Genomic DNA, 17305 nt, shown 5'->3' on the forward strand with positions numbered 1-17305 from the left:
CATGCAATTGCCATGCACATCTGGTCAGTAAAGCCGGTTCTTTGATTAGTAGTAAATCACCATCTTTCAGTTGGAGTGGCATTTAATACACACAGCCGTAATTCATTGACAGTTAGTTAATATCGCATTCATTATTGCAGATTGAATTGCCTGCAATAATGAAAGCAATATTGTGTAGCTTGTCATTGATCTGAGTTGGTATGATTTGTGCTTGTGACGGAGCGGTAGTGGAGCATTCTCGGAGCGATTTGAAAACTTTCAATCTTTCAAAAAATCAGCTCCTAGCTCCAGGCAAAATCGCACCACTCCGCTCACATACTCTGATAGAAAGCAATCAACATATGAATAAAATAAATAAATCATAATTCATGCATTTTCACAATTTCAACATTTTTTTTTTTCAATTTATAGATACATTTTGCTCATGGTGTTGAATGAACCTTCACTATGGACCCGATTACTAGTCCGTTATCAAGAGTTACTTCAAATATCAATTTATTCTGTGCGTTACCTTTGACCAAGGAAATAATGTAAATTAATTAATTTATCATTAATGTACTTAGAATTTGCAGTCTATTCTAGTTTTTTTTTCACTAGTTTTTTTCTAGTTCTTATTTCACTTATGAATTCTTGTGAGAAGAACAGATAACATTTGTAATTTTTGCAGATTTGCTGAAATGTAGCTAGCACGAGCCAGGTGCTGTCATACAGTAATCACAGGGTTTCAAAACTTGATTACCATTTGCTATCAAATGATGCTGCTTCCACTATAGTAATTCGTTTTTTTGCCCCCGAAAACACACCTTTGTTGTTGTTTTTTCTTCTCTTTTTTCAAACATGATTCCTTGCCAGCCCGTCTCAAACAATCTTGTAAGTCAAAGCAATGACTGTGTAATTTTAAATTGTTTGTTTATTTTGTATGCATTTATTACTGTTTTTATGAATTTCTACCCAATGTGTTGATATTGTGAATATGTATTATATGTAGAATCATGCATAAATTTGAATATAGATGATGTTTCATGTAAAGCCTGTTTCACAGCTATCCAGTTCAAACTTAGATTCATTTTGAATGGATCTTTTAAATTAAAGATCAAAATCAAATGTGTTCTGTATTGCTCTGGTTTCTAGAGTTCTGCTGCAGCATCATGTGGTCTAGCTGTGGCCCACAGGCTTTACATGTATGTTTTGTTTCCTGGACTGAACCATGTCTAACCTTATGGACCTGTTGTAATCTAGGTGCAATGGCAACTAAAGTGCGGAGACATGATTCGCGGGTCCATCCTTACCAAAGGATAGTGACCACAGACAGAGGTTAGTTAGATAAGATATTTTTACCTTTTTTGAAATTAATTGTTTCTTTATCTGTAAATGGGGGATCATACATGTTTATACACTGCGTATCTTTACGGTGGAAATGTGTTTACATATGAAATGCTTCTGGAAACACTGAGGTTTGCAGAAGTTTATGACTGTAACTGAATTAAATGGCATTTTTTTCATAGCTTTATATATCAGTGAATTTCTTAACTATGTCTAGATCCAAAAAAATAGAATGTATATTTTTGTTGTTGTTTTTATTGTTTTTAAAATACAAAGGGACTGGAATAAGATTCCATTGCCATAATTGCCAGCCAGTGGCTAAGCGCTTAAGTGATTGACTCAGTATATATATATATATATATATATATATATATATATATATATATATATAATATCTCAGGTTAAGCTCATCGGATTTTGTTTAACTCTTTAATTGTAAATATGTATTTTACACCCAGTTATAGTTTCGTTTTACTGAAGGTACTATTTTTTTTATTTTTTATAGCAGATGTATTTTTGAATCCTGTGTATACGTTCACAAAAAATAAAGAATATTCACAGCGATATTTCGCAACCTTTATCTGTTTATTTGCGTTACATAGCACTAGCTCTGATTCCCCCTCACACTGTTAGTAACACGCATTTCAACTCAAGACACTAAAATGTTACTAGTTTTTGTTTGTATGCCTTTTTCTCGTTTGTCTATGTGATACCTCTCTGCTTTTGTTTGTGGGAACATGGGGCATTGTTGCGCTTTAATTACATGTAATAACGTTCTGATTGAACTGATCATGACGTTATAGTCATGATCATAACCAGGTTTAGCCTGTGTTTGTCTCTTGGCCGTGGAATTAAGGGGTTAAACAAAGATAGCATTCATTTTGCTGTTAAAATGATGCCATTCCGGTCTCTTCTTGCTAACTAATATCTTTTCTACCTTTTTTTTTTTTTTGTTGTTTTTTTTTTTTTGTTCCTAACCACCTAGCCGCCACCGGCAACTAACAAATGACCTCTGAACTCTTCACCAAATGATGAGCCGCCCAAGCCTGCCTGCTGATCAGATTAACTGGTAATTGCCTTTTGCTAGCCTGGTGGACGCAGAGAGAGAGGCACCTGTCCGAGCAGTGATCCTAACATAAACCAACATAAAACACAACAACCCTCCATACCAACACATTGTGTAGCGATAACAACGATGATACTCTTTATTATTTTTTTACTATTATTTCTTTCCTTTTCTTTTAAAGTCTCAAATGACTGGGTGGATGTTAACAGTGATGTTGTGTTACCCAATATCTGCACTGAAGTTTAAAAGCAATAAAGAAGCATCTTCAGCTAATTCAGCCCTTAAATGCATTTATACTCAAATCTCTGATTTAAAAAAAAAAAGAAAAGAAAAATATACAACTTGGTGACCCTAGTTTTATTAGTCATAACTGTAAATGGGGCATCCAAATAATCTCTCTACGCTACTCCACCCATTTAAACTGTCACCATGAATAATCAGCAAAAGAAAAAGAAGGAAAGAAATCTGCACTCACACCAACTTGTGTATTTCCTGTCCTTCTCTGATGTAATCCTGTGTTTTTCAGTTGATGAGTTTTACTGTGCTGACACATTCTGGGTGTGCCTGTCCAACTGACTTAGAGCATGGCTACAATGACAAACTGCAAAAAGCTTGTTTTGATTTATTTTTTTCTGTTACTTCTCCCTATTTTGTTTCTTGTGTTTCCATGTATCTTATTAGTGTTTGGCAATACTTGCAGGTTTATACGTGCTGCTTATTGCCGTATATGTGCCAGCTCGGTAGGGAGCTGTAGGCAGAGTCAGGCAGGGCAAGAGTTGTTTGGGGTGAAGTGTTTTTGGAGTCTTTAAATCTAGGATATTCAGGGTTGGACAGCTGGGATATAAACCGGAATCAGTTTACTGAACTATGCCATCCCGAAAACTCTCAACCCCCTCCCCACATACAGTGCCTGAACTTTCTAAAAAATCTTTCTTTGAATGAGCTGTGAGATAAAAGACAAAAAAAAAAAAAGTATTATGTGTGCGCATTTAGCCAAAGGGTTTCCATTTAATGAATTTCATATATCTAACCGCCAAGGGTTCTGTCATTTTAGTCTAGAGTTTGAAAAGGTTTGATGTCATGCCTGTATCTGTTTGTTATAATAGAATCAAAAGATGGATGAAATGGTGATGAATTGTCTCGCAAGACGCTAATTTCCTTGAGGAATGAACACTAAGGAAGATGAATAAGGTAGACAGAACAGTGGAGGGTTTAACCTCACTGCTGATTTATCAAAAAATGTATTAAACTGAGCTGAAATTAAATGCAAGTGCTCTTGCTTTCACGAATTAAAATTCACGAGTGGGAAGCAACTGTGAGTAATTTCGAATAGTTTCAAATAGCCCATCCACAATGTGTCCTGCACACCCCCAGCTACTGAGCCCACTTTCATTTCTATACACCCTCTTAAAAAAACATAGGATGTGAAAGCCATGTCTGCCTGTTCGAATTGCTTTATACATACATGATATATATAAAATAAAATGTATACAAATGTAGATATGTCATTGCATATTAAAATACAGAAAGATCAAAATTAGATACTTTTACAGGGTGCTGGAGAAGAAATATATATTTTTGCCAATTTTAGCTTTTTATACTTAACTTGCAGTTACAAAATATGAAACATAATACAAAAAAAAATATATAAAACCATTAGTAGAATAGTACAGCGAAAGGTTGTGTGACTTTGGATACTATTGGCCAGGGGGGGGGGAGAACAGACCTAAATAGTCCAACCTTTTGGAGGAATTGCATGACGTGAGAGGAGAAGAGTACAGTTAGAGAAATAAGTGCCTTACTGACGGTCGTTTCTTTTCCGAGTGTTACATTCTGTTCAATAATATCCAGCACCAACTAGGATAGCGCAGAGAGAGGGAGGGCTTGAGAAGAAGACGCACCCCAAGAGTTAAACCACGAGGCTGTTGCAGTGTTGTGCCACTGAATCTATTCTATGCAAAGGAATAGCAGTCATTTGACCAGCTATAACTATGTGCCATGATTCGTCTTCCCAAAATTAAGTTGAAGTCTTGATTGGTTGTTTTTTTTCACCTTTAATTCCCATTTGAACAAAGTGTTTATTTCTCTTTATTTTATTGCATTGTTACTCTTATATTATGAGGACAAAATCTATGTATTTGGTTATTGTGATTTTTGTCAAGAACAACTGCCAATCATTATGTGGAAGTCTGCCAGGTGTTTTAGAAGGGAGATTTCTTATGAATTGGACTGTTCCTGAAAACCTCCTCTTGTTTCAAGATTTGCAAACTGGAAGCTTTCGGTCATATTTGCCAAAACATACTTTATTTTATGACAAGGAAGTGTTTTTGCTTTTTATTTTAAAAGACCTAAGGTGGGGGGGGGGGGGGTTATTCATCCTTTTTGGTGTTTCACAAAGGATTGATGTAGCTTTACAGTACAATGATCTGAAAAGAGCAAATAATGCTTGGAGAGGGGAAATATTGCATTTACTCAAAGTATTACTGAGAGGAAGGTCACTGGAATATTCATCAGTGCCAAACCCGAACAGTCACAGAAGAGCCACAGTATCAAATCACACACTCGAGATCAGCAGTTTTCAATCACTGAAACAACCGGAGGTGTTCGTAACATTGAGTAAGGTTACATTCAGCTTTGTGTCCTGTTACCCTGGCAGTCTCTAATGTAGTCTTGTTCTTCACTTGTGTTAAACAAAAAGGTCAATGTCTTTTATTTATCTCTTCTCAGTGTTAAATACATGTTTTTAAACTTTGAAATAATGAAATGCAATATTAGAGAGAAGCTAAGATGACTGCAGAGAAATGGACAGTATTAAAGGAATTCCCTCTGCCATGTTACTACAGTACATGCTGTTAATGTTTTGGAGTTGGGTTTAGTCTTTCAGGTGTATGGAGAAAACTCTTGTTCTCTTCCGCCTGCCTACTTCATGTCTAATAATGTAAATTACAGCCATTGTTACAGGATTCTAATGTATTTTTCTAACTTCATTTTCTATGTACAAGTTTTTTTTTTTGATCTCCTTTTGTGATGAAACCCACTACACCTTGTTATTTTTATTTTTTTCCTCCATGTCTTCTCTTCTCCTCTGCCCTCCCTCTCAGCCCACTCTTTACTCAAATCGGTCTCTCACTGGGAGCATTGCCTTTTCCTACAGTTATTTTATTTTCTTGCTGATTCTTTAGCTTGTTTAACTCATTAGCGACTTATTAGTTCCTCTTGTCATAGGTATTTTTACATGCTTGCATTTAGTTTTTATGGTGTATGCTGTTATTTTTTTCTTATTAACCTCCTTGGCATTTATTTTAATAAACATTCTTAGTAAGAATTTTACTAACTTTGCTGATATTATTTTGTGTTGTGTTCTTTTTTTTTAACCAATATTTAATGAATTACTACCTTGGTCTGGTTCACGGACTAACACGATTAAATCTGGTGTGTGAACACCCTCACAGTTTTTGTATACACACACAAACACATTCAGACAGATGCATTTTTCAGAGGTCCATACACATTTACAGTTCACACACACACTTACACGCAGTCTAACAGGTAAATATGCACGAGGCAGTCCGTCCTTCACGCCGCTCCTGCACTTTCATCTTTGTCGCTGTAGAAATCTTCCCAAGCGTGTGCTGCCATGCCTTGTCTGCCTCACTGTTCACGCAGTTTAATGGTGCTACTGGTGTTTCCTTTTTGTTTTGTTTGGAAAAACAATGCTGCTTTCTTCAGAACTGGATGTAATTGGGAGTTAGATCTTTGTAGAGTTAAGCACAACTTTTTCTGTTACAAAACCCTATGATAACTGGAAATATTTAGTCCAATTTGGGATCTTTTTGTCTTTGAAAAGGCTCTTAACAGGGTTCTTTTTAAAGTCCTGGTGAGCCTCAGGAATCAAAGCATTTACTGCCACCATTGATGGGATTTTGTTTTAGCTTGACTCATCAGTGCAAATGAATGTCCGTCCTGCCCAAAATTCTCTATAGCATCTGATCTCCGCTCTGCTCCGCCATTCAGCCATCAGACTTCATATGTAAGGGTTCATGTGGAGTTTTTGAAGGTGGTTTGACCTGCAGAGGCGGCGGTGAGATGAGTCTGCAAGGGCTGCTGGCTGTTTGCTTTCAGAGCATTTAAGGGAGCGAAAGTACTAACAAACTAGTCTGCCCTTGTAGGAACTGCTTGGGTGTTGTTGCCTTGGAGACTAAAGGCAGTGTCCTCACTGTATGAGAGATTTAGGATAAGTGAAATTTTGCTTTTCTTTATCCAGTATTTTCTGTGGGGAAATATGTAAACAACCAAAGCACAATGTGTATTAATGTGAATTTTTTTTTGGTCCCAATCATACATTTTTTTTTTTCACTAATTTAAAATGCATTGCCACTGCACAAATAAAAACAATTTTTTTTAGACCACCTTTATCCCACTGAGTGAAGCTTCAGAATGGAAATCTTGCATTATATGTTGACTGACTGAAGTTGTGTTCATCTTCATTTTGAAGAGCAATGAAAAAAGCCTTAATATTATATTAATAAAGAGGTTTCACAAGCAAAAAATGTCCTCAGGGAATGTTTCCTCACAGGTCACAATCACCAGCATTCAAATCATTAAATAATTATTTTGATAATTCATTGATTGTGGTTTATAAAAGCATTTGGTCCAGTAGTTTCTGTGTGGAGTGCTGTAGCATGTTTCTCAAATAAAAAGCTTAAGTGCAAGAGTGTTTTTCTTTTTGCTTTTAAAGACCTTGTTTGCGAAAATGCCTCAAACAGGTTTGTTCAAATATTTCAAGTTTATATTTAAATATATTTTATATACTAATTTATGTATTAAGATTTTATATACATACACAAATGCATTTTAAATATTGTATATATTAATACATTTATTTGAAAAGTCTTCATAGTTTTTGTGTATGGAAATGAAAAAGTTGCGCAAACAACCTGTTATTCATGGCAAAAATAAATGATTTAACAGGAGCTTTGTAATGTGTGCAATAAAGGGCAGTGCTTTCAGTATGCTGCTGTAAGATGAGATGTTTTTAAACCATTTTTCACTGAAGACATCTGAACAAACTGCAGTTTGAATCTGCGGCCTTGCATTCAGGTAAGATACATTCAACTAAAAAAAAAAAAATGGGAGTCTAAATGTCACCGGTTTAACCTAGATGAAGAATCAAGTTTGTGTTTACTGGTATAAAATCAAGCAGATTCTGTGAAGTCTGACCTGTAGGCCAGAAACTGATGAATGGTGTTATTTATGAACTCTTGTGTGTTTATTGAGACCAATGAGACTCTGAAATGCAATCTAAAGATTATGTGGATATGCTGATAAAATGTCAGACATTTGATTTTATCTTCAAGTAATACATCTCCCTAGAGAATTTAATAGCAGTAATAGAATTACCACCAATCTGTCCTATACTGTAACAGCACAGAAATGCTTAAAAAAGGAGTCTATGGATCAAGTTTAGAGTTTATTTTAAACTATCTTTCTTACTCAAAGTATAGTACATCTCTCAATCCATCTCCTCATGCCTAGACTTGGCTCTGGCACACCTAGTGTCTCTCGTCTCACCAAGAATATTTTGAGTTTTGTATGAAGGCGGAAGTCAAGAGATCAAAAGAGTGTTTGTAACTGGAGCAGCTGGAAGCTTTATCAAAGCAAGAAAGAGGAAGAGAGGAGGGGTGTCTCAAGTAACAAATGATCCCAGTTCCTGCAGAATAAATCAGGAGCATTCATCAGGACACAGCTGTGTGTGTGAAGGAGAGAGATGCTCTGTTCTATGTGTTTTTGGCATCTTGTGGAGGTTGATGAATAGTGCCTTGTGCTTCAGGTCTCAATGACCAGCTGGTGTGGAAGAACTTTTTTACCATTCCAAATCTTGTCTATTCAGAGAAAGGACATATCATTGCTTTTGCTATTATTTGCATTCTCATTAATGCAAAGTCTGTCAGAATCACTCATTGTCAAAATGTAAAAAAAATATACCACATCATTGCAAATTGCAAAAAACTTGGAATTTCCAATTGGTCGGTCTGTGTGAATGTTGCATCAGTCCTTTGACAGAGTTGTTAATGTTAATTAAAAATAGCAACATTAAAAATTTATTAATTTAAATCTACAATAAAATACAAATATTAAATGACAAACTTAAATGTAAAAAAAAATGTTGCCTTGGCAACTAACTAAAATAAAATAAGGACTATAATAACAGAAACATGAAATGAATATATAAATGCTAAATATATAAATATATTGCGACTAATGACGAAGGCAAAACTAATTAAAATGAGAATTAAAAACTATTTATAAGCTTATTAAAATATTATTCTATACCATTATTCTGATTTTGAATATATTTCTTATGGGTCAAATTTAAATGCATCGTTCACCCAGCCATTACCCAAGCCATTATGTTGTTTCTGTACGACAAACCTTTATGACTTTTGTTTTTTGTTGAACACAAGAAATTGTAAATTTATTGTTAATTAATTTTTTGTTAATAAATTTGCTCCATGCCCTGATTCTACTTCATGCTGCTTTAACAACCGATACTGGTGTAAAATAACTGTGAATATACACATGGAATTTATTCATTTGATTCATCAGAGGACCTTATATTATCCATAAGTCTGTGTTCCCACAAAACAGGTAATATTAGTTCAATATATTGAAATATAATAATAACATGTGACTGATAGATTAGGGTCAGTGGATTTGGAGTGTAATCATTGATGTAGTCATTCTAGTTTTTGAAGGAGTGAAGAGTACGACTGAATGATTGACACAAACCGTAACGTTTCAAAGTGCAAAGCCAAATTTTCTCACACAGGAAGAAGTGAATTGCACACGTCCACAAATAGATGTTATTTTTCTGTGTCCAAATGGTGTTAATTTCCAGAGGATGAGAAGCCTGTAATATGATTCGCTACAATTAACACTACGACTTTGACTTCCTCTCTGTAGAGCAGACGGACAGTGCATTAACATCTGCGTCTCTCTCTTTCTCCATCTCGCCCGCTCCCCATCATTTCACCTCATGATAAATGAGCATTTTGTCCCTGACTGTGTGCTTCCTCTATTCCTCTAATTAATCTGTTTGGTGGGTGTAAACATTAAACTCTATGCTCCTCTATCTTAGATTAATCTCTCTTGTCAAAGATTCTTCTGAGAGAGCGAGAGAGAGAAACATATTCCCAGAGGGCAGACAAGGTCTTAAGGATGTTCAAAGGGATGATCTGCTATAAAAAAATGTAAAAAGATGGACTTAAATTACATCTTAAAAATGTGGCACTGCCAGATGCTAGGCTGCTATTTTCTATGTACAGTACAGACCAAAAGTTTGGAAACATTACTATTTTTCATGTTTTTGAAAGAAGTTTCTTCTGCTCATCAAGCCTGCATTTATTTGATCAAAAATACAGAAAAAAATGTAATATTGTGATATATTATTAGAATTAAAAATAATTGTTTTTAAATTTATTATACTTTAAATTATCATTTATTTCTGTGATGCAAAGCTGAATTTTTAGGATCATTATCACATGATCCTTTAGAAATCATTCTAATATGATTATTCATTATCAAAGTTGGAAACAGTTCTGCTGCTTAATATTTTTTCTGAACATGTGATACTTTTTAAGGGTACTTTGATGAATAAAAAGTAAAAAAAAAAAAAAAAGAAGCTATGTTTTTAAAATATAAATATTTTGTAATAACAATATACACTACTGGTCAGTAATTTGGGGTCAGTAATTTTTTTTTCTTTCTTTTTTTTAAATAAAATCAATACTTTTATTCAGCAAGGATGTGTTAAATTGATAAAAAGTGATAGTAAAGAAAATATACTATTAGAATATATATTATTATAATTTTTTATTTTTATTTTGAATAAATGCAGTTCTTGTTAACCTTTTATTCATCAAATATATTAGACAGCAGAACTGTTTCCAACACTCATAATAAATCAGAATATTAGAATGATTTCTAAATGATCATGTGATAGACTGGATGTTACATGTGACACTGAAGACTGGAGTAATGATGCTGAAAATTCAGCTTTGCATCACAGGAATAAATTATTTTTTAAAGTATATTCAAATAGAAAACAATAATTTTAAGTTGTAATAATATTTCACAATATTACAGTTTTTTCTGTATTTTTGATCAAATAAATGCAGGCTTGATGAACAGAAGAAACTTTTTTCAAAAACATTAAAAATAGTAATGTTTCCAAACTTTTGGTCTGTACTGTAAGTATAGCCTACTTGATTTGGACAGACCAATATCTTCAAAACAGCGGTATTATAGCACATTTGACTAATCAATCACATTATTGGAACTGATAACTTATAAGTGTTGCTTCTTTTGATCAGACCATGCTGCTGGTCCATTTAAAGTTAAACAAGTGCTTTGTCCCAGTTGTATTTGTGCCACATAAATATCACACATTATTTTGTAAGAATATGTCTGCTTGTTAATATGACTGTTTAACACGTTGTCACATTATATTGACACACTGAAGCATATAGACTACATCACAGTACTGATCCCTGTTCAATAGAGTTATTTGCTCAGGACTCAGCCATCCTGGCTTGCGTTGTGTTAGTTTTGACATAATGAAAACAAAGCTACACACCACACTAATTTAAATAGAGATAACATTTTACAAAACCAAAAAAGTTTGCCCGATCTTAAAATTTTATTTCAGTGGCAGTCTGGTATCGCATGTTGACTCACTCTTAAAAATAAAGGTTCTTTATTGGCATCAATAGTTCCATTAAAAAACTTGTTTTTTTTTTGTTTTTTTTTTAACTTTATAGATCACACTGAAGCTGGAAAGATAAATAAGCTTTCCATTGATGTTATGTATGTTAGGATAGGACAATATTTGACCGAGATACAACTATTTGAAAGTCTGGAATCTGAGGGTGCAAAAAAAAACAAAACAAAATCTAAATATGAATCTAAAAATCACCTTTAACACTGTCCAAATGATGTCCTTAGCCATGCATATATATTTATGGTAGGAAATTCTAATTCTTAATCTTTACTTAATATCCTAATGATTTGTGGCATAATAGAAAAATAGATAATTTTGACCCATACAATATTGTTGGCTATTGCTACAAATATACCCCAGCGACTTAAGACTGGTTTTGTGGTCCAGGGTAACATATACAGTCGTGACCAAAAGTTTTGAGAGTTACATAAATATTGGAAATTGGAAAAGTTGCTGCTTAAGTTTTTATAATAGCAATTTGCATATAGTCCAGAATGTTATGAAGAGTGATCAGATGAATTGCATAGTCCTTCTTTGCCATGAAAATTAACTTAATCCCAAAAAAACCTTTCCACTGCATTTCATTGCTGTCATTAAAGGACCTGCTGAGATCATTTCAGTAATCGTCTTGTTAACTCAGGTGAGAATGTTGACGAGCACAAGGCTGGAGATCATTATGTCAGGCTGATTGGGTTAGAATGGCAGACTTGACATGTTAAAAGGAGGGTGATGCTTGAAATCATTGTTCTTCCATTGTTAACCATGGTGACCTGCAAAGAAACGCGTGCAGCCATCATTGCGTTGCAGAAAAATGGCTTCACAGGCAAGGATATTGTGGCTACTAAGATTGCACCTAAATCAACAATTTATAGGATCATCAAGAACTTCAAGGAAAGAGGTTCAATTCTTGTAAAGGCGGCTTCAGGGCGTCCAAGAAAGTCCAGCAAGCGCCAGGATCATCTCCTAAAGAGGATTCAGCTGCGGGACCGGAGTGGCACCAGTGCAGAGCTTGCTCAGGAATGGCAGCAGGCAGGTGTGAGCGCATCTGCACGCACAGTGAGGCGAAGACTTTTGGAAGATGGCCTGGTGTCAAGAAGGGCAGCAAAGAAGCCACTTCTCTCCAAAAAAAACATCAGGGAAAGATTGATCTTCTGCAGAAAGTATAGTGAATGGACTGCTGAGGACTGGGGCAAAGTCATATTCTCAGATGAAGCCCCTTTCCAAATGTTTGGGGCATCTGGAAAAAGGCTTGTCTGGAGAAGAAAAGGTGAGCGCTACCATCAGTCCTGTGTCATGCCAACAGTAAAGCATCCTGACACCCTTCATGTGTGGGGTTGCTTCTCATCCAAGGGAGTGGGCTCACTCACAATTCTGCCCAAAAACACAGCCATGAATAAAGAATGGTACCAAAACACCCTCAAACAGCAACTTCTTCCAACAATCCAACAACAGTTTGGTGAACGACAATGCATTTTCCAGCACGATGGAGCACCGTGCCATAAGGCAAAAGTGATAACTAAGTGGCTCGGGGACCAGAATGTTGAATTTTTGGGTCCATGGCCTGGAAACTCCCCAGATCTTAATCCCATTGAGAACTTGTGGTCAGTCCTCAAGAGGCGGGTGGACAAACAAAAACCCACTAATTCTGACAAACTCCAAGAAGTGATTATGAAAGAATGGGTTGCTATCAGTCAGGATTTCTCAAGTTGATTGAGAGCATGCCCAGTCGAATTGCAGAGGTCCTGAAAAAGAAGGGCCAACACTGCAAATACTGACTCTTTGCATAAATGTCATGTAATTGTCGATAAAAGCCTTTGAAACGTATGAAGTGCTTGTAATTATATTTAAGTACATCAGAGAAACAACTGAAACAAAGATCTAAAAGCAGTTTAGCAGCAAACTTTTTGAAAACTAATATTTATGTAATTCTCAAAACTTTTGGCCACGACTGTATATTATAGCCTAATCCTTTATTTTGGATTTGTTGAATTAGACTTTTAATAAGACGCCACAGAGTGCGAAAACAGCTCATATTGTCACGCTACGAAACATCCTTTGGAACGTTTATTTTTAAGAGTTTCGAAAAAGCATTGACAGTCACAAGCTCATGGTTTAAACCAAGATGACACTGACCTATGAATTGGAGAGTTAAACAGATCCACTATCACCACTGTGCCCTTGAGCAAAGACATTCATCTGCCCAATTACTCCAGAGGGACCGTCACTGCATTTAGTGTGCAGTCGACTCGGATAAAAGACTACTAATAACATTTATAAGACAGACAGGTTCACACCTGTGAGGCTGTTGTTTAGCCTGTTGATATTGCTTTGTATTTGTCCTTCATACCTTGTCTCTCTCCCTCGTTCTTTTTCAAACTACTCAACATCCCTCGCTCTCTTTCTGTTTTCTGGTGTACAGAAGCCTCTCTTTTCATCAAGGTTCAGACCAGCTCTTCGAAAATTTAATTCGATGTGACAGGCACATCTATTTCTCAGCCAGAATCACTGTAGCGCTTCAGTCCAGATTACATGCTACTCTCCACAGGTGAGCCGTGACCTACACAAAGCAAACAGCACGAAAGCCATCCAGTTAATCAACAAATTTATGCCTCACATCCTCCTCATGATAGAAAGCACCGAGACAGTGATTGGGAAATAATTACACAGATAAAGGATTTTCCCCCACTTGATTTGATTTCAGGAGGACTTTGTGACGTCACAATTTTAACTGATTGTAGAGGACATTGTGAAATCCTAATGACAATCCATTCCAGAAGGAACCGGATAATCGGTGGCTTTTAAGAGAGTTTGTGATGACTAAATTTTGTTTTTGTTTGGCAGAATAGATTTTAGATTAGACGCCATATTGAATTTCACATGAAACGATTGTTTACATTTTGAATGTATTATGTGTTGAGTTGTGCAAAGCGTGATGTCTCACAAAGGACCATTGCACTTTCTGTGTAGTCACACAAATTAGAATCTATCAAGTTTAAAACAGCAGACAACAAATGCATTGCATGCTTAAAATGAACAGAAGTTTATAATCCATTAGTATGGAAAAACAATATAACTATTGTTATATGTATTGCCCTTGTGAACAAGCCTTAATAATGGCGAGCTCGATATTGTGAAATTCTGTCATGATATGAACATGCCATAACACTGTTCTAATGTCATCCATTTGTTTGGGTTCAGAACTGGTTTTTCTATTACTCCATTTGGCTGCATTATTACATAACTGCAGTGCAGCATCTATGAATACTACTGCCTTTGTTTTGTTTTCCACTTGACCTTTTGAAACGCACGGAGAAATCCCTGTCTACCTCCAACAACCTGAGTCAGAATTTACAGGAGAGACACTTTATCCGAGAATCTGACCCAGTCCGGCCCGAGGCACTGTGTGTGTGCAGAGAGAGAGAGAGAGAGAGTCCTATCATGCCTGTGTGCTGAAGGTAAGGGTTATTCCAGTCAAGCACTTAGGTCACTGAGGGGGTTGTACTTGTCGGTTCTTGTCAAACGTGGCAGCTTTTTCTATCTCTCTTTCTCCCTTTCTTCCCCTATTCTTCCTGCCAGCCCGCTTTTCTTTTCTTTCTGTCTTAGTCTCTTTCCATCTTTCCTCTCCCTTTGAGTCCTGCTCCAGTAGACCTGCAGGTTTTAATGGCTCTGTGAAACAGTATAAAAGCAGCGGGTGCACTGAGTCATTTTAGCCTGAGGACTCAGACTGACTCTGTTTGTCTTTCTGTTGCAGCTGTCACTCTGCAGCCCTCCACATTCACAGCTTCACTTAAACGCCAAAATAAAGAGATAAAATGGTCGTGGTCATTTCATTGTGTGTGGAATAGCCCTCGCCTGCATCCTCGTATCAATCAGTTAAATGAGGTGCTCAGACAGGAGCACAGCACGGCAGTAATAATGGAGTCGATTCTAGAGTTGATGGTCAGAAGACAAGCTGAGAGCTCACTGTGCTATGGTCAGCTACATCATTAAACACACGCATGCACTCAGCTCGGAACGCATCTAATTTAACAAAATTGCAAGAATAATAATGACTGATGTTGGCTAGACACATTTTATCACATCATATCCTTCCAGAATTTGGTGCAGTCTGTACTGGACTGGTGAACTTTTCCCCTCATGAATGCACACAGACAGTTCTTAAGTTGTTTTGTATTAAACTTTGTGTACTTATCAAAACTTGTGATTCATTATCCCTAGACCTTAGTCAGAGAAGTGCCATATTAAATTTTTGACAGCAATGAAAACTAAGCTGAGGGTTAGTACAGTGTGTTCAATGGATTGTGCGACTGTTCAGCTGACGAAACAACTTTTCGAAAGACAGAGACTGCAGTTTTGAATGTTGTGAGTTGTGAACATTGTATGTAATCTAGGAGCTTTATACAGCACATCCCATTGTACAGACTTTAACTCTATCTTATTGCATCCTGGGAAAATTCAATATGGCGTCTGCCCTGATTAAAGTACATGTAAATTATTAGAATGGCAATAACAAGCAGCCTAACTGACTGTTTTTTTTGCATGTTACAGCTAAAATAACTGGGAGAGAAGCCTTCAAGCTAAAAATGGAAGCGCCCATTCTCACTTTAAAAATAAGGTAGATGCACTTGGGTGAACTCCAATGGTAGTGTCATCTTAAATGGAACACTTAAATGTGTTTTACTGCACTGTAGTATTTGACATTTTCCATTTGAAGAGAATGACATTTAAAAGAAACCTGATGTGTTGCCACTGGCTTTAGCCTGCTTTAGCATTTCAAGAAAAATATTCAGAAGCAAAATAATATTCTAACCATTTATGAGCATTTAAAAATAATGTTTTCACATTATACAAAAGTGATTATGATAGTTTTCTAAAACAATCTAAAATAGATAAATTCATAATCGTTGTTGTGAAAATAATTGTGAAAATAACCGGTGACCATAGCGATCGTTCCAATTAAAAGATGGAGACGTCCGTAAAGCTGGAAAGACTTTTCACAGCTGATACCAGTTCAGAGAGTTCAGAGTTCCTTCGAGTTCGAGATTGGTAAAATAATCCATGTGACATCAGGGGTTAAACCATACTTTTACGAACATTCTTTTTCTACATTTAATTATACTTTGATTTGAATGAAAACAACGGATTCGTGTTGTGCGGCTGACACAGAAGATGAGTTGAATATAGTCATTTTTTTTTATTTCTTTGCATACAGAAAGTATTCTCATAGCTTCCTAAAATTACGGTTGAACCCCTGATGTCACATGGATTATTTTACAGATCTTCTTGCTATGTTTCTGGACTTTGATCGTGTTTCTTACATTGCTGTCTATGGGAGGGTCAGAGAGCTCTCACCTCTCACAATGGATCAAAAATATTTTAGTTTGTGTTCCAAAGATGAACGGAGGTGTTATGGGTTTGAATCGACATGAGGGTGAGTAATTAATGACAACATTTTCATTTTGGGTGGAGTAACCCTTTAACAGACCTCACACAGATGCTTTAGAGACTTAGGAATACAGAAAGACAGCCTCTCTCTCTCTATTTACATCAACAAAGCATTCATTTCCCAACTTAAAAGCGATCCACCAGAGCATGGCAGCAGAGAGAGATGAAATGCTGTCCTCATTCATTCTACTCTGTTGTTGCAATGGCCCGTGTCATGTTTGACTGGATCAGTTTGGGCCAAAGCAGACTGCAGTGATTTGAATTGAGCTGTGTGTGTCAGCCAGAAAGACCAGGGGATGCTTCCCTGCATAAGAGAGGACAGACTGTGCATTTGAAGAGAGAAAATAAAAGGATCATAAGAGGCATTAAATTGTTATGAGACATCTATCAAATGTGTCCTTGGACACATTTAGTGGTACGATTAGCATTTGGTTGTATCACCCTATTGTTTTCTAGAAAGACATTTTAATGTAGACAGGTCTTTTCTCTGCCACTCGTAAACCGCAATGCTATTTTGAGTCAGTTTCTGGTTGTGTTTGGCCTATTCATGCAAATGACTTGCATTAGTGCATCTAATCTATGTGTGTCAGTGGAATGTAAAGCTTCTCTCTGTCTGTCCTGAACTTGAGGACACTTTTGATGAACACTGGGAGTCTTACTACAAACCCATTAGAAATTCTCCTGCTGGTTTA

At 36.1% G+C, this 17305-nt stretch overlaps 1 protein-coding gene across 4 annotated transcripts in view; it reads left to right on the forward strand.

Moving 5' to 3' along the window:
• LOC132112783 (protein quaking-A) overlaps positions 1–4102 on the forward strand; it is a 77197-nt gene extending 73095 nt beyond the window's left edge. For all 4 annotated transcript variants that reach the window (XM_059520443.1, XM_059520445.1, XM_059520442.1 and 1 more), the window contains exons 7-8: positions 1240–1314; positions 2309–4102. In XM_059520443.1, the coding sequence (XP_059376426.1) occupies positions 1240–1314; positions 2309–2325 (92 nt within the window). In that variant the 3' untranslated portion in view covers positions 2326–4102. The remainder of the gene's footprint in view (positions 1–1239; positions 1315–2308) is intronic.
• The last annotated feature ends 13203 nt before the right edge of the window (positions 4103–17305 follow it).

Source organism: Carassius carassius, chromosome 32, assembly GCF_963082965.1.
Source record: "Carassius carassius chromosome 32, fCarCar2.1, whole genome shotgun sequence".
Lineage (NCBI taxonomy): Eukaryota > Metazoa > Chordata > Actinopteri > Cypriniformes > Cyprinidae > Carassius > Carassius carassius.